General features: G+C 34.9%; 1 protein-coding gene across 9 annotated transcripts in view; it reads right to left on the bottom strand.

Annotated features, from left to right (window-relative positions):
* Positions 1–25,705, bottom strand: part of LOC126778454 (calpain-A) — an 80,433-nt gene extending 54,728 nt beyond the window's left edge. For 5 of the 9 annotated variants that reach the window (XM_050502008.1, XM_050502014.1, XM_050502007.1 and 2 more), the window contains exons 1-2: positions 25,622–25,705; positions 8,610–8,945 (exon numbers count right to left, since the gene is read on the bottom strand). In XM_050502008.1, the coding sequence (XP_050357965.1) occupies positions 8,610–8,897 (288 nt within the window). In that variant the 5' untranslated portion in view covers positions 8,898–8,945; positions 25,622–25,705. Of the gene's footprint in view, positions 1–1,341; positions 1,708–3,554; positions 3,648–3,668; positions 3,775–8,609; positions 8,946–25,621 lie in introns of those variants that run through there. The other 4 variants (XM_050502010.1, XM_050502012.1, XM_050502011.1 and 1 more) reach the window with 4 other exon arrangements.
* Between the last annotated feature and the right edge of the window lie 176 nt (positions 25,706–25,881).

Here is a 25,881-nt window from a genome sequence, read left to right as displayed (position 1 = left end):
TTAGTAACAGTAACAGTAACAGCCTGTTAATGTCCCACTGCTGGGCTAAGGCCTCCTCTCCCTTTTGAGGAGAAGGTTTGGAGCTTATTCCACCACGCTGCTCCAATGCGGGTTGGTAGAATACACATGTGGCAGGATTTCAATGAAATTAGACACATGCAGGTTTCCTCACGATGTTTTCCTTCACCGTTAAGCACGAGATGAATTATAAACACAAATTAAGCACATGAAAATTCAGTGGTGCTTGCCCGGGTTTGAACCCACGATCATCGGTTAAGATTCACGCGTTCTTACCACTAGGCCATCTCGGCTTCAGAATTTTGTTAATTATGTAAAATTTTGATTAAATCCTTTATTTTTTTTTTCTTTATATAAATGAATACTTATTATATATGAAAAAAGAAACAATTTTATGGCAATGCAGAGAATATTATAAAATTAGTGTGTATTTTTTTGAAAAAAGAACTTCTTCGAAGCATTAAAAGAACTACAATTTGTGCAAACTTTAAAACACTCGATATATACTCGTATCAATAGATACCTATTGTATTGAATTGAAAATTTTGATAATTGATTGTGTTCAATAAAAATATGTAAAGTTATCCCATTTATACTTTTTTTTTTAAATATGCTTAAACAATGTACGTACGTGATAATTGACTTGAATTCACAGCTTTATCATCGGTTCGGAATGTTACTCACTACCTATTAATTTATACTCATTTCAGAACGAAACACTAAACAGATAATACAGCTAAATGTTCCGTGAAATTAAAAACGTATTTCAAATTGATATGACAATGTTAACTATGACAAATATTTAAATTATATTATGCAACATTTACGTATGTTGAATTTTGTATGTATTTTCAATTAAATTTATTTGATGATGCAAAGCCCCTTTGGGTAGGCATCACCAACTCATTACATATTCTACCAAATTCTGCCAAATGGTATAACTAAGTATTGTTGTTCAAGTTTGGAGGTTGAGTGAGCCAGTGTAACTGCAGCCTCAAAGGACGTAATCTTAGCTTCAAGGTTGATGGCGCATTGACAATGTAAGGGATGATTATTATTGCCTTAAGTTAAATGACTGGGAGATGGTGACTATTTACCATTAGGTGGGTTATTCACCAATCTGCCTTCAATTGCCTTATATGAAAAATAACACCTAACATCTGACCTCACCCCCTCATACGCGGGCGGAAACTAGTAGGCTGTATACTATGTGCACTTAAAATACTCTTAAAAAGAATAAGAATTAGGTAGTCTGGGGGTCTAGTGTCTATTATAGTGTGAAAGATCTTCAAGTATATCCAAAAGTTTATTATGAATACTTACCACTTTATAGTTCTTAATACTCGGAAGTACTCGTTTATGTTCGACCTCCTTCTTTTGGATAACTTCATTAATTATATTCCCTATGGCCTGAGCACCATAGTTTAGTAACGCTTGGCCTCCTTGATTTAATAGCTGCCGGCCGGCGCCTTGTAAAAGCCCGCCAAAATCCATGCCACCATTTTGCCCCGCCATGACGTCACACACACGATTACACTACACTGTTCCCACCTTTGCTATGACATTTTGAATCGACTGTCGAAAAACACGAAAAACAAAATTCACTATGGCAATATCACTCTAATACAATGTATTTATGAAATATACTATATTCACATTATAATGACTCTACTGAGTAGGTCTAATATTTCAATATATTAATGTAAAATGTAACATTTAATTTAAGTGTTGTTTTAAATTAATTCATTATTAATGACTTTTCGCAGAAATATGCTAAATTTTGTTAAACTAAAAACTGATTTTAGATAAGCAGATGTATATATAATTGTTATAAATGTCACACGCTTTAAAATTATATAAAACAAATTATTAAAAATTGGTTATGTATATTTCCTATAGAGAATCTCCAAGCCAAAATATTCAAATGGCTGTTTTATGTACACAATAGAAATTCACAAACTTTTAATGAAACAAATTTAAAAACAAAACACAATCATCCTTGACAAAGCACACAGCATACTGAATCTGTGGGAAGCAGTTCAGATAACTACACTATTGTGTAATGACATCATAATGCCAAGGTACGTTAATTGATGAACAACATTTTTTACATATTAACCATGTATTTGTTTTTTTTTATTGAGATATGAACATTAAGAATTATTCATAACAACTACAGAGTTGAGGTTTTATATTTGTATTTAATAATGATTATTTTTGTTGCAATGTAATTTTTTTATATGTGAATACTTTTTTAAATGAAAGAACTGTTTGCAATGTCAGAATTGTGCGTTGGAATGTCCTCGTGCTATTAGTGGATTTTTTTCCAGCATTAAGGTGATTTAATTTTATTTTTAAGGTGATTTAATTTTTTTTATTTTATAAAGCTTAGAAATTTCCTTTAAGTTATTTATAATAGTACAATCTTGGTACAATACATATGTATTGTACCAAGTTAATATTAACCACAATATATACAATGTTAATACTTAGTGATCAGGCATTAATTAAAATTAAAAATTGTATTCTAGTTAGTCTACAGGAATTTATTTATTTACCACAAACAATAGCATTATTTTTGATAATATTTGGATTCTCTTACCTAGACTAATTATTGAAAAAAAAATCCTTAACAATAATGCTTCAATTTAAAATGTATATGTTTAATATTTATCGTATTACCCTTGGGTGTTTCAAAAGTCGATGCAACTTGTTAATAATAACAATTATTATCGACGATAATAACATTTCAGTTGAAGTAAAAACTTTAATGAATATTAAAATCATAATTATGTTGATACATTTTTACTGTTCATAAACTAATTTATAAATTCTAATTTAAATTTAATTTAGTTTTAAAATATAATACCGTAAGTTAAACGGAGTTAATTTTACTGCATTATTAAACTGAAATATTTGAAACATTTATATCCAAGGTCTAAAAATGTATTTAGAAAAAGATTTATAAGCTGTAATGAGTATTATAATTAAAAAAGTTATATGTGCAGATTATTATATTTATTTACACATTTATTACAGGCATAGACCTAAACGGAAATAAAATGAAGAACAGTAAAAGAGTTCTCATCAGAAGAATCTTTATGAACAGTATTTATTACTTTTATCTATTAATTGACATTGATAACATTCATTTACTGAACTATTAAACGTTAGTAAAGGAGTAAAAAACAGTTGTTTTATGGGATCTTCCATCCTACGTTTTACAGAAAACTTACAAGTATTTAAACTGGGGATCATTTTAGAACGAAATACTGTTCTAATTATAAATTGTTGAATATCACATACATGGGTGGAGTCAGAAAGGTGAAAATTATAAGCATTATGTTATTATGTAGGTCATAGCATAGCACACGTTTAGCCTACATTCGAAAATAATGTTTAATGTTTTAAGAGCATATAAGATTTTTGAAACTACACAATTTTAAGTATTGTAAGATCACAAGTGAGGTCATGTAACAAGAATAAGATGAAAAATATATATGAAAAGTAAAATTTATGAAGACATTGTTCCTCACTCTACAATTATATCATGAAATACACAAGTGATATTGCCACCGATTTCTACACATTGAAACACTTAAAAATGGTTTATTTTAAATAAAATCACAAAACATAATTGTATCACTAACGTACCCAAAAATTTCTCACGAAAATTGACAACATAAAGTTCGTCCAATGAGAAAACACGGTTACGACTACGAGATCGAATGACATATCATGACCTACTGAACGCGGTTGGACTATAGACTGAGATTCTTGCCAACTTAGAGAAATGACGTAAGACATTTTGTTCATTGATTTATTTATTGAAACTAGTTTTAGTATGTTTTAGATATTATATTTTTAAGTAAATTTTGCTTTTATTCAAGCGTATTATGCGATACAATGTAAGCGTAATTTACATATATGTTTAATTTTATCTGGCAACACATTTTTTAACCTTGAAATTACTTGAGAATGAAAACGACATAATATTATGTATATTACTAACCATTAATGGTGATGTATGTATATAAATAATTGTTTATAAAAATGGCAATATGCGTAATATTTCTAATAAATATCGATAAATCGGTCCTCTTTTGATTATATTAAGTTTTCTTTTAGCCCCAGACACTATATTTTGCGCTGTGCTGATTTATTCTGTAGCAAAATAAAAGAGTGTGCATCAGCGAGTCAGAGACGAGAAAATTTCAAATTCTTGCGACTCACGTTAAGTTAGAATAATTATTTCTAATTGACTTAAGAAATCTATTAATAAAAATATTCTAAATTTGGCATACCACACAAAAAAATTATTCCAACACTTAATTTTAACTTGTATAATTTACCGGTCTATAAGGAAAATATAATATATTTTATATTTGATAATAAATTATGATATATATGGGTCAAATTTTATTGGCTACAATATAAAAAGTAATACAATCGAACAGGTTCCAAATAGAATTTGTTTGTGGAATTGATATTTAAATTTGAATTTGTCTTTTAAATTTGTGGTATCAGAGCAACGAAAATATATTTAAGTTTTTTGAATAAGGTAAATGTGAACTGTGTAATGTTTACAGTTACTTGTCCTTTACATACTATGTTGTTTTATAGAATGTATATGTGCTAAACAAACATATAATATCTATAGCCATTTCCAACAAGAGGAGTAAAGATAAAAAAAAATATGGAGTAGATGCAACATTATTTGTCCTGATCTAAAATAATCTATGATGGCATAGCGTCTTGAATATCGGTGAAATTGTTATCTGAACTTAAGAAGTAAAATCAAAGTGGATATATGTAGTTAAGTGGAATAGTGTTGTATTGTAAATAAATATATATTAATCAAGAACCGTTTATAGTGACATAGCTTATTGCAAATCGCATGGTATACTTAATCTAAGATTTGTTTATCTGTAATTCTTCTTCGAATGCAATAAGCACACATTTACATTGCACACTTACAATGTAGTGGTTGGAAAGAAAGAGTGGGGCGTCAAAGAAAGAGGGAGTCTTTGTGGATTGAAATATGTATAATCACCTCCTTTTGTACAAGTCGATTAATTAATTGAACAAAAATACAACCGCGGAACATGATTATAAGACACCAAATAAGGATCGTGACACACGGCTTATGCTTTTCGCCTTATAAACTTTAATGCGTATGTAATTGCAGTGAAAAAATATTAACTTTCAATGTTTTTTTTAAACCAATTTTACATAAGCTATAGAATATGAATAACAGGAAGCATGAAAGTTCGCACTGTTTATTTTGTAGGCTATGTATCCCGAAATTGGTATAATCATTCGTTAGTTTCACAAAGCTTTCGCTGTGGTCTATTTAATACGCAAGTTAAAAAAAACACTGCTAGCAAAGGTGCTCATATACTTGTGACTATCTCTTAAAAACCTTTTTTACCTGAGCTAATATTTATGTATATAAATAAAGATTGATTTGCAATGTGTATGCTGTTGACTTTACTAGACTTGACAGCGTCACCCAGCGGGAGGGCGAGTACTGAGAATCAAGCTAGATTAGAGTCCACTTAAGGGTTCAGAATACGCACGCCCTAAGGGTGCCTCCCGAGGGGGCCGGCCGTCGACACGAGCGTCGTCGTCGGCGGGAGGGGACTATAAATAAAGCATAATGACAAAAATACTTGTACCGACTGTATTTAGTTGTCGTTTATTATGTTCGGTTTTGTATTATTTTCTGTTCTTAGAATTTTAGTATATCGCTTATCTTGCAAACTATCGTTACATACTTACAATCGTTTTATTTATTTAGTTCGCAGAATTGATTACAATCAACTTGTGGTATATACATATGTATATTCATGTATATGAACACAATAAATAAGAATAAAAGAATCATTTATATAAAATATAGAAGTAACTTTAACTCACTTTAGCTTTAATTAATGGACAAATAACTCGTTTTATAAAAAGACTAAAAATTTAATTAAGGCTTATTTATTAAAGTTTTTTTTTAAATTTATATATAAAATAATAAGGCCGCGGATCAGGAAGTCCTGGGTTCAAATCCCAGGTCGGGCCAGTAAAAAGTTATTGGGTTTTCTGTGGAAAAATCTCAATAGCAGCCCGGAGTCTGGAAGTGTGTACACTCCCGTGCCTCGGAAAGCACGTAAAACCGTTGGTCCTGCGCCTGAACTCTTTCCGATTGTGTCGGATTGCCATCGGATTATGAGACTTATTGAATAGAGAGTGCACCTGTGTTTGCGCACACACTTGTGCACTATAATATGTCCTGCGCAGTCGGCTAATTTCTCTTGAGATTGGCCGCCGTGGCCAAAATCGGTCTGGAGGACCTTGGTCTGGTAAATGATAATCACCGCTCATATACATTGGCATTTGGTTCGTAATATTGACTATCTCTTTTATCGCCAATGTTCCATTAAATTCGAGAACTAAGATGTTATGCTCCTTGTGTTTGAGTCAATGAACTCATTCACCCTTCAAACCCGAACACAATAATACTAAACATTGCAGGTACCCAGACAGGTTGGCACAAAGCTTTACCACCAAGTAAATTTTTTATGTTTTTTCAGTCGTTTTATAATTAAACGACTTTAATATTAAGGTTTTTATTTGTTAAGTATATTTTTAACATGCAGAAATATGATGACGGAATTCATGGTTTGGTGTTACCAGTAATGAAAAAATATTTCCGTATTTATTAAGAGAATAAACGTCACTACCCAAAAGTGTCGTTAAAGGAACACAGTTATTTCAATCCGTGCGATTTAAATATAAACGTGAAGTATATCCCATCTGCTCGTTCACTGAAATATCTTTCGAAAACAAATGACAAACAACAATAATTGTATAACTATATAAAGTCGCTCCCAGTAATCCATTTAAATTAAAATGATAATTTTCTTTATCCAGTCTCTCATTGTAGCCTCTTGTAGAAAGTTTTGAATTGAGATATTAGACATTGCGATATTTGATCTAATCGTAAGTGTTTTTCCGAAAAGCCCATACCTCTGATTGATCTTTTTTTTTTATGAAAAGCAATGAAATATTAAATTTTCAAGGTCAAATCTATAAAAAAATGATTCGTGTTTTTCACGGAACGTTTTATTGGAATAAATAATGTTTTTAGATTTTTTATCGTATATCTGTCTATATTTTTATATGCCCGGCCGAGCAAATGGACCACCTGATGGTAAGTGAGTAAGATATGTTAACTATAAGGCGATGGTCATCACCAATGCGCCACCAACCTTGGGAACTAGATGTTATGTTCCTTGTGCCTGTAATTAATTACGCTGATTCACTCACTCTTCAAACCGGAACACTGTAATACCAAGTACAGATGTTTTGAGGTAGAATATCTGATGAGTGGGTCAAAGCCCTACCACCAGTGATAATGTTTTCTACAAAAGTTGTAGGCCATAAGAATATAGACATTTTTGTTTGATACAATTTATCCTAAGTTTTTGTATTACGATTATTTGTGATGTAATAACAGTATTTTCTTTAGTCTCTCAGTATGACAGAAGAAACAAGTATGACGTCACATTGAAGACCGATAAAATACGTCACAGCCAGTCATATCACACCGTGATTCAGAATCTTAACGTATGATTATATTCGGAAACACTCGTATTAAGTACAAAGCCCCGATTAGTCATCGCGATTCTGTGATCTCATTAAACTAATCATTGCCTTATAGTATGACGATTTGAATATATGTTAATTATATGATAGATTATACATTATTCACTGTTTATATGTTTTTATTAAGTTAACGTTCTATAGAACTTGCGACTAAGACCAGTCCATAATCATATCATCAGCGACATATATCTATTGACGAGTTCCTGAAGATAAGATCAAAATGTATCAGGCATTCGATAGTTTGTGGTGGATGTAATACCCATATCCTAGGTCTATCTATACCATCCCATCGAAGCCTTTGGAAGCTTGCTACTCTACGAATCTTTTAATAGTCGGAATACGGTTTTTTATTGCGATGAAAAATAGATTTTAGCGTGTCGGGAATTTGTCGGAAAATTGTGGTGCCCTAACCTGGGCCGACTCGGCCTGTTGGGATCCACTGACTAATGGGTGTTTTTTCAGATTTTCATACAAAATGATGACTAGACATAGGACAAAGTAGACAAGTGACATATATCTTTATGCTATGCTTTGTAGCTAAGCTTTGTAGTAAGTAAATACCACGCTTACATCAATTAAAAATAAACCTTTGCTATCACCAAGTTCAAGTCTGATAAATTTCAAAATACCAAATTAATTCATGGAAAATATTCAAAATGACTATGCAATTTGTTTATTTCGTTTGATAAGGTTAATTATGGTATTTTATATTTAATGAGGTAAAAATAATCGTTGCTATGTGCATGCCATTTACTTATTTCATTATTTAATTATATATTCATCGAAATATATAATAAATTTTTGCTTTACTAATATTTGTTTAAGAATCAATATTGAGTGACTTCTTACAGATTACGTGCATCTTTTCTTGCATCACGTGATACATTTGGTCGTCTAGAGTACACTTAAAAAACATCATAGATTTAAAAACTCACCTCCAAGCTGACGTTGACAGCTGCACAGGCCTCTTCAACAACTTCTTCGACAGCCCCACTTTCATATTCCTCAACAGGCAGCGAAGGGTACAGTTTGACCCCAGAGAAGGTAGCATCATCTGCCGTTGGCAGGCTGGGATATAAGCTGCCATTACCAATCAGAGGCTCAGAGCTGCCTTCGCCATTCCGCTCCTTATTCAAAAACCCACTAACTGCGGAAGCAGCGTTAGCGGTTCTATGCCAACCCCAGCCATTGGCACGAAAGTTTTTCGGATAATAGAAAGACATTATTCACTCAGTCCCAACGAAATAAACTCAGCAGTGTTTGTTTATATTCTGAAACAAAGATTGAGATTATTGAGTCATGGTTTGTGACGTATGTACTTTGTCCGAATTTCGTAATATTATTTTGACCGTTATTTGAATCATTAACCTTTTCGTTGTTTTTTAAATACAGTCATACTTGTGAATATAAAAAATATTTGATATTTGGTTTAATCGTGTTTCTTTATATGATAATGTAGTATGAATAAAGGTTATGTATATACATATATTTGAATTGAAACATTAAGATTACTAGGATGATACGTGCTACATAAAGTGCTTTTTTTGGTGCTTGAATTTGTATGGATTCAATATAATAACATTTTTAGGACTTAAATAAAGAGAACATATTGAAAGCTGTTTTCCAGACCGAATTTCGGTCACAGCCGCCAATCTCAAGGATATAGTTACTTAGACAGTAGATATTAACTGTTCACATATATTAGCATTCTCTATTGCCTTACTCACATAAACAGGAGTGTGTGAGTAACCCTCCCAACAATTATGAGATAGTAATTCCCAATAACTTTTGTTAACCCGACTCAGGAAGCAGAAATATCTTGCTCAGTTATTTATTAGTAGTTCGATCGATACCAATCCATTTGATGAATTGAATGTTGTAAGATTTTATTGGTTTTTAGTTAATAAATACTACTTAATTGAATTTAGCAACGATATTGTGTAACGGTTAAAAACGATACATAAATATATGATAATGTTTAAACTTAAGGCCTTTTTGAACAAATTGAACTTTAAGTAAAATGAGGCCACATTAATATTAAGACTGGTTTTTGATATTTCAAGCTACTACAGCTTGAAATATCAAAAACGTACAAAATTGTACGATATAATATATAATAACGTATATAAATATGTGTGTGTGACGTCTATATATAATATTTATTATCTTAATTTTTTTTTGGTAGCGGTATGCCATGTTACCATGGTTACTTCGGCATAGAAACTTCCGAACTTTACGTGTCGTCTAAATTAAAAAAAAAAAAAATTATATTATTGAGTATTGATACAACGTATCACAAATGCTTTTTTTTTTTTTATATGTCCGGGATGGCAAATGACTCTACTCCACCTGATGGTAAGTGGTAGTAGAGTCCAAACGCGACGACGGCCAGTACAGTCGGGAAGAATGTTCTGTACTAGCCGTCACCGCCTTGCCGGCCCGCAAGATGCCTCTTCACGCCTCGTTTGAAGGAACCCGGGTTGTAAGAGGAGGGGAACACGTGAGCTGGTAAGGAATTCCATTTTTTGGTAGTGCGACAAAGAAAGGAGTTGCCAAATTTCTTTGTGCGCGATGGAATTGATGTCACAGTTAGGCGGTGACATCGAGAACCAGCTCGCGTGGACTTAAGAAGGAAGGTGGAAGCAGGAATTAGAGAGAATAATTCCTCAGAGCACTCGCCGTGATACAGTCGATAGAAAGCGCTCAGTGCTGCTATCTCGCGACGCAATTGTAAAGGTTCAAGGGTGTTTGTGACCTTTACGTCGCCAATAATGCGTACTGCACGTCGCTGCAACCAGTCCAAGGCCTCCAGTAGGTACTTAGCGGAGCCATCCCAAAGATGCGAGCAATATTCAACGCAAGACCGTACCTGTGTTTTGTATAACAGGCACAGTTGTTGTGGCGTGAAAAAACGCCGCACCTTGTTCAGAACTCCGAGTTTTCGTGAAGCTGTTTTTATACTAGCCTCGATGTAATCCCTTGGACTAAGGTCGCAGCGAACGTCCATCCCCAGCATGGCGATTTTGCTTTGTATCATCAGCGGTATGCCACAGAGGGAGGGATGAGGGTAAAATGGTGACTTTTTCGCTGTGAGAGCGCATACCTGTGTTTTCTTGGCATTAAACTCAACAAGATTATCAGAACCCCATTTGGCAATGAGCTCTAACGTCCTATCGAGTTCAATGACAAGATTCTCCCGCCTCTCCTCAGTTTCTGCCCGCCCAGCCACTGCGTGTCCGTGGTATCCACCATGCACTGTACTATCATCTGCATAGCAATGTATGTGCATAGCTGAGCAGGCAGACCATATGCCGGTAGCTTGGAGAGAAGACTTCTGTGCCAGACCCTGTCGAAAGCCTTGGAGATATCGAGGCTGACAGCCAACGATTCTCCATGCTTGTCGATAGCTTCACCCCAGAGGTGTGTTACGTACGCTAGAAGATCACCTGTGGACCGTTTTGGTCGAAACCCGTACTGACGATCATTAATTAGACAGGATTCTTCTAATGGATCAGTTGGTTGTTTAGAATCCGTTCCATCACCTTACAAAGTACTGAGGTGATAGCTATTGGTCGATAATTTGCCGGGTCAGACCGATCCCCTTTTTTGGGAACCGCTTGCACATTAGCTCTTCTCCAAGCCTCCGGCACACATCCCGAAGAGAGAGAAAGTTGGAACAGGCGCGTTAACACAGGAGACAGCTCCGCCGCGCACTTCTTCAGCACAATGGCTGGTATTCCATCAGGACCACTAGCTTTCCGTATATCAAGTGATTGCAGCTCCGCACGCACATCACGTTGCCTGATTTTGATGTCAGGCATCGTGTGGCCACATGAAGGTATTGTTGGTGGCTGCGCACTACAATCATCGATCACAGAGTTGTCGGCAAAGAGTTTAGCCAGGAGGTCGGCTTTCTCCTGCGGACTGTGAGCTAGCGATCCGTCCGGATTTCTGAGCGGTGGCAGCGAAGGTTGGCAGAAATTATTTTGCACAGACTTGGTCAGATGCCAGAAGCTACGGGAGCCCCTAGGATGCGAAATAAGGTCATGACCAATCTGTACAATGCGCTGTGCATCCGCTCTCGTGCATGCCTTCCTACAGGACTTGGAATTTTTATTGTAGTTTGCTTTCAGTGAGTCAATGTTAGATGCCCCGCTAATGCAGCCGTTGATCCACGCGCGATATGCCGCCTGCTTAGATGATACAGCGTCGGCACATTCACGAGTGAACCAACGGTTACGCGTACCCCTATTGATAAGATCTGAGCTAGGAATGTAGTATTCCATTCCTAACATGATCTCATCAGCAACAGCAGCGGCACTAGCTGTCGGGTCATTCCCACTGAAGCAACGTTCCTTCCAAGGGACTGACGCATAGTAATCGCGCATACCGTCCCAATCTGCCGACTTATAGTGCCAAACGCGACGTTTGCATACCGCTGATGGCGGCAGCTTGGCCTGTGGCAGTTTGGTAGATATAACTCCGTGATCCGAAGAACCAAGTGGAGCTTGAACCACAACCTGATATTCCACCGGGTGAGAAGTCAGCAGAAGATCCAGTAGAGAAGGCGCTTGCCCATCAATGTCTGGGATCCTGGTGGGCTGATCAACCAGTTGGGTCAAGTCGTGTGCAAAAGCATGAGCAGTTCTTCCAGCATGGTCAGTTTTGAGGGATTTCAACCATGATTCATGGTGAGCATTAAAATCCCCCAAAAACACCAATTCCGCGTTAGGAAACTGCTCTTGCGCAGCATCTGCCACCCGACTAAGATGGTCAAATAATCGACTTGTCTCCAAGTCACCATTGTGGGATCTGTAGAGGCACACGTAGACTCGACTCTGACGAACCAGGTCCACACGTACCACCAACATGGAGAAGGAGGGGTCCTCCAAGCAGCGCAATCGGTGACAACAAACATCCGCCCTGACGAACAAGCATACTCCGGCTTTCGCTTTAAAAGATTCTTCTAGCATGTAGCCGGGATAGTTAAGGTAGCTGGTGTCGGCAGGGCGGAATATTTGCGTCTCCGTGAGAAACAGCATTGCTGGCCGTGCTGTCTCGAGATGGTGGTGGACAGCGTTGAGGTTAGCGTGGAGTCCTCGGATGTTAGAGAACTCGACCTCAAACAGCGTGGGTATGGTGGGGGTGTGCACCGCTGAACGACCGTTATTTCTTACTTGCGCTACCATTTAGAAAAATAAGGAAAAGAGACGTGAAGCGAGCGACATATTGCCACGATAGGGATGGGCAAAGTATGGAGGCGTGTTTTCCCAAATGGTTGCCAAAAGGGAAAATATACTGATCCGCCGGACGGAAGGGCCCCCGAACCCCTCAGAAGTGGCCGCCGGGACCCCACCTTCCAGTCACCAACCGGCACGACGGTCCACCCCGAGATTATGCGTGGCCTGGTGGGGCAGCCTTGCGAGCTGGTTAGGCACGCTCGGGCCCCTGTACTATGCCACGGGCGGCCAGCGGAACAGCCGTTTCTTCAGGTCTCCCTGTCCGGCAGGTCAATACAGTTTCCCCCGGCATTGGTTCAACAGCCGTCTCCACTGGACCAACACCCATCGCGGCAATACTCGCTCGGGCACTGGCTGTACGCTGGTTGACCTCGAAACGCGGCTGCAAGCCACTTCACGAGTTTTTCACCATGCGTACGGTGGTAACAAGCCAGGCGGATGTTAGCATCCTACCACCAGATGAGCAGATGGTCGCTCAGATATCCCTTAGTCGCCTCTTACGACACCCATGGGAAAGAGAGGGGCAGTGAAATGTATTCTTTCTCCGGCACTGCACGGATAGACATATCACGACTATAAATGATAGTAAAGGTTGAACGAATGAATGTTATAAATACGTTATTATTCATTCTAAAGTCCAAAAATTGCAATCGATGAGCGGTATCTTAATAACATGTATTACAAGCTGATAATTTTCTTGATAGCTTCGATAACATAAATAAGTTACTGGCTTGTTTAGTGTACTTGATGAGTAAATATTTTTTAGTAAGTCGTAAGTGGACATGTATTTTAAATTACTAAGGCAAAGGATCAAAGGCGAAGGCATCTTCGCACATAGACATGAGACCAATAAATATAAAATACTCCTTACATCGTTCTTACAATGCGATATTAAGTTTTGGAAATAAGATGCTATAACTCTTGTTTCTGAAGACAAAACACATTTACACTGGCACACTCACCTTTCAAACCGGAACGCAACAATACCAAGTGTTGCTGTTTGGCCGTAGAGTTTGATAATAATTCAACCTACACAGTTCGAGTTACAATTGGTTTTGATTTACATTTGGTTTCACTTCGTACCTTACTCATGAAATGTTGACAACCGACTTACAGTGTTACGCTATTTTGATCCGTTTATCCTCTAAATATTATCATTATTATAGTCAATTTCGCATATTACTTTCTGACAATTCACAATCATGTTTTGTTTCATCGAGTTTGTCCTTAAAAAATTGTTATACTGTGTAATTGTGTTAAATGAGTTTTCCTATAGTGATTCATTTGAAGCGAATGCGAAATGCATACAAAGATATGACCTTCGGCTTTTATCAGAGCGTCTATCGTGACAAGATAGAAAAAAATATGCACTCTGGTATCGATAAGGAAACGCAAATTTAAATACATTTCATTTACGAATACGGTAATTACAATGTGACGAGTTATATCTTAATATTTTACAGCTTTACGGTAACCTGTGGTATTTCGATGTTTGGCTGTCATTATTATATTAAGAAAAAGAAATTAGTTGACCAATTATTTATAATAATATAACGATATTATAAAGATTACAAAATTAAAGAAATTATAGGATATTAAATTTATAATTTTAAAACAAGGAAAAATAATATTTTTTAGTGTAGTTGTGACGAAAGGAATTGGTTACCACTCAGCTCGATGTTAAAGATAATACCGATGCTGGTTTTAAGCGGCATCATATAATAATAAAAATAATGTCCTCCAGACCGATTTCGGTCATGGCGGCCAAGATAAATTAGCCAACTACGCAGAAGATATTATAGTGCAAGTGTGTGCGCAAACACAGGTGCACTCTCTATTTCCTAACTCTCATAATCCGATGGGACGGTAATCCGACACGACCGGAAAGAGTTCAGGTGCAGGACCAATGGCTTTAGGTGTTTTCCGAGGCACGGGAGTGTACACACTTCCAACTTCCAGACTCCGGGCAATGAGAATTTTCTGAGAAAAACTCAATAACTTTTTTATTGGCCTGACCTGGGAATTGAACTCAGGGCCTCCGGGTCTGCGGTCTTACATCAAGCCACTAGACCAACGAGGCAGTCGTGGCGACGTCATATACCAGATGTATGTAACAGTAGTTTCATTGTGGACAAAATTGTCTTACAAACATAACTTCATAGGTACAAATATATTTATTAATGTTATGTAATTCCCTTGTCCTAGTTTAAAACTAACAAGCAACGAAACTTGCTCTCTTGCTGGATACGTAGAATTTAGTTGAAATGATGCCAACATTGAAGTAATAAAATTTGCTTTAATTACAAATGTTTACTTTGTATGAGTATAAACAAATATATTATTAGTAACAGGAAACATGCGAAAACCTTTTCGTTTGTGGAGAAAACCCTTAGTTTTAGGAAAAAAATTATATTAACACTTAAACGCGAGTACGGTTAAATCAAATTAGAGTTTTTGCATTTGTAATAGTGGACCGTTAGCAGATAAATGAACAAGAACTACTTTTTAGATTTTTTTATTATAAATTTTAAACGTAAATTGTTATCATGAATTTTTTCAACTCCAGACATTTCTTAGTTATCCTCATTCTTGCTTTTATTTCAATTCATTCTGATATTGTATCTAAGGCCTCGCTATACGCTGAAATTACTTTTCCTCTACAATTGAATAAGCTCCAAACCCTCTCCTCAAAAAGGGAGAGGAGGCCTTAGACCAGCAGTGGGACATTCACAGGCTGTTATTGTACTACAATAGCATGTAGCCAAACACGTCTGCATTTTTCTACAGTGACATTTAATATTTCTTATGTTATATGAGATTGATAATAATGATCGAAATTCTATCTCTGATCCAATACTAGTTGAATTAAATGTCTACCGAGAAGAACCGGCAAGAAACTCATTAGTCATAAAGTTAAACGTAAATTTAGGTAAAGAATTGTTTTGAAATGCGGATTTTAGTAGATAATTGGGCACAGCTCCGACCACGGTCGAGGTCGCCTCTATCTAGAAGTGTATTGTGCACGCAGACGTCAGATTTTGTGTTTCCACTATATTTTTAAACACTTCAATTTTTGGTTTTGGCCATGGTAGACACAGCATCAACGTCTAGCTTTGTCGTTTTAACAAAAACCATTGTCGCCTCCCCCCTTACAGTATTAGATTACACTAAATGTTTATGGGCCTGTCCCTCCAGATTTTTTTATATACATTACATGTAAGAACATCAAAATAACACAGATAACAAAATATACTAAATTCTGATACAAATGGGCCCCCGCAGAAATGACTAGAGTTTGTACCCAAAGTTGTTTAAGCACGTTTTTAAACAATGACCAGAGACCATAAAATATAATTATTCAGTATAATTACTAAAATTTTATTAGAAACGAGGTGTGGACGAAGTTATTACGGCGTGGCGACACAATGACCTTAATTTTACAACATCACCTACAGCTTTTGACGAAATGATAAAAATATACACACAATTTGTTTTGTGATTTCAAGTGTTTTTTTTTCTTTACTTTAACCTGTTCATGGATTCGATTTATAAATACTAAATTATAACAATGAGTTCCATTTTTTAAATGTATTTTTTCGTGCGAAATGTACACATAGTGCCAACATGACGCTGGATAGATAATATAAGAAATATATATTTTTTGTGAGAAGGAATATGACTATATGTATATTATATGCATACATTTTACCGTGAAGGTAAAATGTAAATCTAATTGATGATGTCCTCTAGACTAATATCTGTCACGTCGGCCAATATTAATAGAGATTAGACTCTCTATATATTCTCTCATAATCCAATGGGACGGTATCCCTACACGACCAAAAAGAGTTCAGACGCAGAACCAAACGATTGGGAGTGTAAACGCTTCCAATTTGCAGACTCCGGGCTGCTAACGGGCTGTTCTTTGGCAGAACCTAATAAGTTTTTATTGGCTCGACCTCCGGTTTGAACGCAGGAACTTGGGATCTGCGGCGTTATATCTAGCTATTAGATCAACGAGGCAGTTCTAAAATCTAACTAAATATATAATATATTATAGGTGTGTTTAATTTTTAAATAATTTTAGAAACATTTTAGGTTTCAAACATCGAATTCTGCAAAAATATTGTTTTATAAAATATTTGACAAACACACAATTCGCAAATGTTTTTGCTAATGTGATGAATGATACAAATACTTTTTTTAATATTTCCACCTAACAAATGAACTATGCACACAATGGTCATATAAAATTTTATCAGAATATTTGGTCTTACAAACTTTAGTTGCTCTACTTACGAAGTTTCATTCGAGCTGTTTACTAGAATTAATTAAGGACAGTTAATTATCTTTGTTTAAGGGTGCGGTATTTGATTTTTTAACGACAAACTTTTCAATTAATTTTATAATAATTAGATCTTCTAGGAAATATGTTCATTATATTGTATTTAAATAAGTAACTAGCTAGCCATAACGATTATATTTTTCTGCTTCTATCTCCAAAAAGACCAACTTTTTTATAGTCAATTATGAATGGTTCATTTTCCACGCGGTCATGATTTATTATTAAGTATTTTTATTTATTAAAGCCTTCAATGTAAATTATTTTGCACAAAGTTATGCAATAAAATATTTATTACTATAATAGGTGTTATTATTACGACTACTTAAATAAACACTATTTAAATGTTACTGTTGAGCTGTCTTCTCTTATTTTGAAAAGATTTGGACCTTATTCGACCACGCTATTTCAATGCGTATTGCATTCGAACCCACAATCAGTTAATATTCCCGATCTGGGCCCGTCCTCTTCGGATTAATAAATTACGAATAAGCTGTTTTCGGTAGCCGAGATGGCCTAGTGGTTAGAACGCGTGAATCTTAACCTATAATCGTGGGTTCAAACCCGGGCAAGCGCCACTGAATTTTCCTGTGCTTAATTTGTGTTTATAATTCATCTCGTGCTTGACGGTGAAGGAAAACATCGTGAGGAAACCTGCATGTGTCTGATTTCATGGAAATTCTGCCACATGTGTATTCTACCAAACCGCATTGGAGCATCGTGGTGGAATAAGCTCCAAACCTTCTCCTCAAAAGGGAGAGGAGGCCTTAGCCCAGCAGTGGGACATTTACAGGCTGTTACTGTTGAGCTGTCTTCTCTTACTTTGAGAAGATCTATCGGTCTAGGCTCGTCCTCTTCGGATAAATAAATTACGAATAAGCTATTTTCGGTACACCAGCATAAACAGTTATGTTACACTACATACGTGATATGTTTATAAATTGTTATTTACTATATCAATCAATATATATATATGTATAATTCTCATGTACGTGTGTATAACTAAGCCGATTTTGATATAGTAAATAAAAATTTTATTTTTGTTTCAATTTTATTTTTATCAACATCATTATATCTCTCGTACAAATGTTGTTTATTTGTTCGCTTACAATCTATAATCACAAAATAACAATTAACCACGCCGATTAAAGTGGTTGGAAACGCAGCAAGTTCGATACAAGAAGACGACCGTTCGCCACGGAGTTCCTTTCCCCAGTCCCTCCGCACGAGAGCGTCCAGCAAACCTCAAGTGTCCGATGTCAAATCATTAACAACTCATTATTCATTAACTGTCAAGTGGGTTCTCTGAATTCCTGTATCGACCTTACTCAAGCGTTTGACGTTTCCGAAATATGCTTATAGACGGCGTTGTACTTAAATTATGGCGTCTTAAATCTTTGATTCTGCGACATATATATATATATAATGTTTATTATACATATATAATAATAATATCCTGGGACATTTTCACACACGGCAATCTGATCCCAAATTAAGCTTGTACAGAGCTTGAACTATGGAAACCAGACAACTGATATACTACATATACTATTTTTCTTTTGTAAATCCATACTCTATACGATAATTACATCCAGACTCAGGACAAACAGACATGTTCATGCACACAAATATCTGTCCTGGGTGGGAATCGAACCCACAACCTTCGGCTTGAAAGGCAAGCATCCACCAACCACGCCAACCGGCTTAAGTTAATTCACCTAATAGTAAACGTCACACTTAGTGTTCAAGCGAAACATTACGGAAATTGCTCCAAAAAACTAACAGAATGACTCATTGCTAAATTTCCATTTGCAAGGAAGTGTTCGTATTACCGGTACGGTATCGGTACCTACAAAATATAAATAGTCCAGAAATTACAAAGTTTTACCAATTAAAAAAAAAAAAAAAACAAATAATCGAAATTTTCGAAAATTCAAAACAGTCTTATCTGAACATATTTTTTACTATTATTTTTATGACAACATTAAATCTCGTCAAGCTATCAAACAAAAAAAATGGGTGATAATTGAGAAAAAGGTATTGAAATATTTTGTCTTTGTCTATTTATACATATATACGTTGTGTGATAATTACGACTATTTCATATTGGCTACGATATTTTCTGTAACTCTATTCTCTATACAAAAAGATAATATTTTGAGCGACCTCACTTATGCTATCTTTTTTGTAAGAACAAACGTAAACACACCTTAGAATATGATCGTGAAATGTCAGAAAGTGATAAGCGACATTGATTATTATAACGATACCAATTAAAGGATAAACGCATCAAAATTGGATATCTTAAAACTGAGAAACGAGCTGAGTTCTTCTCAGGAAAATTAAAAATATAATTCTTACGAATATTATTAATGAGTAAGTGAGTTTGTTTTGTTTTGTTCTTTATTAATATCATAATTTTTTACATATATGTTGTCAGGGAATATAGAAATGTATATAGGGTACCTACACAGTCTACCCACACACGCGGGTAAAGCAATGGGCGAAAAAATTGTTTTTTTTTTTTTATAGAATAGGAAGGTGGACGAGCATATGGGCCACCTGATGGTAAGTGGTCACCAAACGCCCTTAGACTTTGGCATTGTAAGAAATGTCAACCATCGCTTATAGCCAATGCGCCACCAACCTTGGGAACTAAGATTTTATATCCCTTGTGCCTGTAATTACACTGGCTCACTCACCCTTCTATTGTTACCTATAAGTGCATTCGTAAGCATCGCTTGACTCTTGAGTACGTCAAATGACTAATTAGACGAGTCCATGGGATATTTAATTAGTTTTTAAATTGAGCACTTATCTTCTTTATCTCAGCTAATACAAGTTTTCTGTCCCGGCTTCCCACGGGTAGAAAGGTTCTATATAATACGTTTATATCGTTATATATATAATACTATTGGTTGACGCGCCAAACGCCAGTAAAGTTCCCAATCTGCATGACATTTTTCAATATCTTCAACAATCACATTTCAGCCAATTTATACAAAACCGTAATAATAATAATAATAACCTGGGAAATTTTTCACACACGGCCATCTGATGTACAAAGCACTTGTACAAAGCTTGTGCTATGGGAACCAGACATTTGATATACTACATATACTATTCTTCTTTTGTAAATACATACTTATATAGATAAACTCAGTAATGTAATGAGTGATATACTTGAACTTTCTAAGTGAATTATTCCGTCAATTGGTTGGTTTTAGTTTATCGCGTTCAGACAGATACAAGCGTCGGAGGTTATTTAGTGATACCTAATTATATTACATAACCATCTGGAATATGTACCTTTCAAATGGTGAAATAATTTTTCGATTAGGCGCCTTGGTTAACTCACAAAATTCGCGCTTTCACTTTATAATATTGGTAGAGATAAGCATGCTCGAATTTCGTTTCGTTAACATTAATTTTATATTAATGTGTCCTGAAATATATATTTAAACGCAGGTTAGTGGACACACATGTAGCAGAATTTCATCCGACACATGCATGCTTCACGGTTTCTTTCAGTGCCAAGATAAATTATTAACACAAATTAGGACACTGGCGATGTAAGATGTAAATGTGCAATTTATAACCTGGGCCCAAAAGATTCACTAAGATGTAAATTTAAAGAAATTAAAACAATGACTGTCGCTTCTCAATATATATTTGATAATGTTATGTATGTACGCAAAAACATAAAAGATTTTCCTATAAATTCCTAGAAACGTACATACTGTTAACACCAGGAACAAGTATAAACTTACAACCTCTATTACCAGATAACACAGGATTAGTAAGTCTTTTATGGGACAATTTTACAACAGGATCCCAGAAAGCGTTCAAAAATATTCAATTGTGAAATTTAAAAGAATCGTTAAGGAACGCTTGTGTGCTAAAAGATATTACACATCCGATGACTTTTTAAATGATTGCACACCCTGGGAATGAAACGTTCGCCTCGAGGTTATTTCAGATAAAAAAAGGTGTATATAATTTGGCTATTGTTGTATATTACTTATTGTAAAGGCTGAGAATAAAAAAATGGCTTACTGAGTTTCATTCGCCGGTTCTTCTCAGGTCTGAGGTGTTTATTTCCGAACCGGTGGTAGATTTATGGCAATCAATAAGTAAGTGTAACACTTCTATGTTGAATAAAGATTTTTGACTTTGAAATATTAACCACTCCTTGTATTGCAAATGAGCCCCCAACCTTAGTTCTTAAAGATATTATGTCCCTTGTGCATTTAATTAAACTGGCTCAAGCCGGATCACAAGAATACTTATTGCTGTTAGCCCGTAGTATATTTGATGAGTGGTTCGTGCCTACCCAGGACGGGTTTCAACCCAAACCCAAGGTCCTACCACCAAGTAAATGGATTTAGATCAATTGAATTGTCTTGCAAAAAATTCTAAAGATTTAATACCGTGTTGCTTCTACTGGTGGCAGAAGAGCCGATTTAGTTTAGATAAAAGATAACAGAGATACATCTCAGAAAAGAAAAGCCGATGTAAGAACGTGGTAAAGCTGTCTCCGGTGAGAATGGATCTCAGCTTAGGACGTTGTTGGACAGGTGCAACTGATGTGGCGTGGATATACTTGAAATTGCTTCTTTTGAGATACATTGATTCCTTTTATCTCGGTAAAATAATTTCCGGAAAAAATCTACAAAAATGTATGTTAACCTACTTTATACAAAGTGTTTACGCCGAACTAAGGAGTATCAAACGGTCAATGAAACAAAGGAAGAGCTTTCCACTGTTCACACTGTAATTTATTCTGTCTGATCATTTTAACAAAATCGCCTTTACATTATATATATTCAGTAGTGAATCTAGACAGCGCGATTAAGGAAACTGACAGATTTTATTACCGCCATCTATCGCTACCGAGTAGTAACACATGACATTATACTCAAAGGAATTTCTCTTCATATATAAAAATAAAAACAATTAAGAAACGAATATGCAAAGTACCACTACTTTTGTTATTATTTGCTGTCTATCATAATATTTTTTATTGCCACTGAAATAAATGCAACAACATTATTCAATAATGTATATATAGGCAATGCAGTATATATTTTTATGTATTTGATACCCGGAAATCATGATGTATTCCCTCAGTCACTTAATAAATAAGTGCGGGGCGAGACATGATGAAAAGGCCTGTGGCACTTATCTACGCATATACAGAGGACAGGGGTGTGAACAAGGTCAACGGCGTTTGTCCACCTCTTAAAATCCGAAAACTTTTGACAACGGTCGTCAAATACATTGTGAAATTCTTTATGACTTCCTACAACGAATCAATCCATCTTTCTCATGTTCGAGAGTATTCTGAAACCTAAATGCGTAGTCCGAAAATATTATCAGCGCGACTGTGTTTTCAATTGAAATTATGTCTTATGGTTTTCGTAATAAATACTAATATCGATTGCGTTTAAGAGTTTCTCAGTAAGAGTTGTTGTATGTTTCATGAATCGGTCGTTCACTTTGATTAAAGCGTTGGATATTTAAAGATTTTGTTTTGTAAAGAAGTCTATATGTTTTTTATTCAAAAATAAAACAAATAAACAGACATTATCTCGTATTTGTTTGCATAAATACAATTTGAAAGGAAAGGAAATTATAAATTAGTTTTCGAACACGGCTTCGCATGTGTGTTAGAGGAGGTTGGCTGGTATTAGATATAAAAGGTTTGCGCTTTTATGGGGTTCAGGGTTGCTTCATATCAAAACTCATCAAAATTAGTTCATTGGTTTAGCCGTGAAAGCGTAACAGAAAGACAAAGTTACTTTCGCGTTTATAATATTCGTATAGATTAACACATTGCTAAAAAAGGGTCTTTATTAAGATGTTTTCTGCATCCATATCAACTAATGCTTAACTTTTTTTTTAATTGTTTTGAAACACTTTTAGACTCGTTCAGAAATCAGATCCAGAAAGTATTAACTGCATCCCATATACGTTGTCATCTTTGTATATATTTTTTAATTATGTTATAAAGACAGACAAATGTACTACGTAATAGTATCTTCGCCTAGAGACATTGGCGCTGTAAGACGTACGTACTCGTATAAGCAATTCTACACCGCCAATAACAAAGAAACCGGATTGAGTTATTTTTAATTTTCGATTAAAGTTTTTAATAATTTTAAACCAAAAAGGTTTTAATTTCACGTATACTATTTTAAGCTGATGTTGTATTTTTTTAAATAACTCTATTTACCAATAAGTACCGTTCCATAACTTTAAAGGACAGTGCGCATTACTATAAGAATTGGTAAACTGCCAAACCCAGGTTTGGTCTAAAATTCTAAACCAAGGCCAAGCATTGTCCATGACCTCAAAACTAGCTGTTCATCTCGATACGTATTGAGTTACGTTAATGCTATATTTTATATTGAAATTATATATAATTTATATTGTAAATTAATAATAAATACAAGATTATTTAGTGGTCAAGGATCGTATGGTAACTATGGTTTGCTGGTGGTAGAGCTTTGTGCAATCTCGTCTGGGTAGTACTCCGGGTAGTACCACAAAACAGCAGTACTTATTATTGTTGTGTTCCGGTTTGAAGGGGAGGCGGCCAGTGTAATAACAGGCAAGGAAGAAAAGCTACAAATAATGTTTGAGCTCCATTGCTGAACTGGGAGGATATTAACAATTTCACGGCCGTCAAACGTATGAAGGTGAAACTAATAAACTGGTCCTTTATGAACATGAACATTAATCGTTTCGGTAGAAACAGATAGGCGGACGGTAAATGGGCCACCTGATGGTAAATTGTCCACCGCCTATAAACATTGTCACTGTAAGAAATATTATGCCCATGCGCTACCAACCTTACGCCTTTAATGACACTCACTCACCCTTTAAACCGGAACCCAAAAATACTAAATATTGCTATTTGGTGGTAGAACATGATTGAATGATTAAAGGGGGGTACCGACGCAGACGGGCTTGTACAAATTAAAAAAATATATATATATATATTTAAGTGAAATATATTTGGACGCAATGCGTAAATATATCAAGATCACTTTTAGGTGCAACGTTATGTAGTAACGAGCGAAACGTTTATGACGCAAAAAAACTTTAGAAGAGAATATAAGGATTGAGTTTCTTGCTGATACCTCTCGATGAAATCTACATTCCAATTTATTCATTTTCGTATACAAAAATGCTTTTTACACACGCATACACACGAAAACAAAAGAAGGTACATTCGACATACCAATTGGTTTTGGTGTGGTAGCGAGATTAACTACAGAGTGTAGACAGACATGTGGATCCATTGGCGGCTATAGAGTTCCGCTAAGCTTATATAGGAGAATAAACTAGACCAAAAGATGCTTTGATTTGAAATAAATTTATATTGATAAAATTATATGCCGATCTTAGATTTTGTTATATGTGATACTTTTTAACAATTCGTTGACCATTATACTTACATATAGTATAATTAAACAGAAATCCATTTTCAAGTAAATAATATGTCGCCGACACAAATTTTTTTTAACATGAATCTTCTCAAGCTTTATTTAAATTAAAATACACGATCAACTTTTGTGTATCATACATTTATTCAATTACGAAAATGAATAAGTACAGAACATATTATTATTGTTAACAATGGCAGGACTCTCATAATATAAACATGGAGTCGAGATCGAACTTGCGACCATTGGTCCAATAATTGTTTCTTATATTCTATTAGAACTAACTATATTTATAATAACACCTATGCATACTCTTTAGTGGTGTCAACAAATGAGGTCTGAGTAATCTGTTTTTTTTTTTTCTCAGAATCAAAACCCTGATTAAGACCAAATAAATTTGAATTAGAAATGCAAGCAGAAATTAATAATTGTTCGTAGGAATTCTTACTAAGAGGATGTTTTGCAATCGTAAATAACTTTTAAATAATTCGGGTTGCAAATGTTTATTATGTACGTGTGGAAGTTATAAAATTAAACATCGAGTAAAAGCGTTTTGAAAATTCAAAAGAAGAGCGATGTTATAAATACTATCCTTGTTAATGTACTATTTAAACTTTAAAATTCCTTCATTCTAAATTTCTTAAAGTATTTCAACTTAATTAATTAAATATATTTTTATTTATTGTTAGGATTTTTTGTTGTTGTCACGTGATCTGTTTTGTTTCAGGGTCGTGAAATAAAACAGATGTGAAAAACACTTACATACACTTATTTAAAAGTATGGTTACACAGAAAATTTGTTTAGATAAACAGTACAGTTTCAAAGAAACAAATTAATATACAACATAATACTATTCTATGTTATGTAAAAGTTTTTAAGAATATATTGTAAACAATGGGAAAAGTTTACTTACCACCGAACGTCACCAACTCCAACACCAAGTTGAATGTATTAAAGGTTGAGGTGAATGAACATAGAACGATTTGCGGAGATTTAATCATTCATCTTACCAATTCTTACAGATAAAAAAGTATCAAGACACTCGTTATGAAATATTGAAGATAAAATTTATTTAAACATTCAACAATTTTGAGATATATTGTGGTTTTATTATTTCAAATACACTTCATGTTCATTAATTTTTTTAATCGTATTTTTTAAGGTAAATCAAAT

The sequence above is a fragment of the Nymphalis io genome, chromosome 26, assembly GCF_905147045.1.
Source record: "Nymphalis io chromosome 26, ilAglIoxx1.1, whole genome shotgun sequence".
In the NCBI taxonomy this organism is placed as follows: domain Eukaryota; kingdom Metazoa; phylum Arthropoda; class Insecta; order Lepidoptera; family Nymphalidae; genus Nymphalis; species Nymphalis io.
This window is presented reverse-complemented; position numbering and strand designations above follow the sequence as displayed.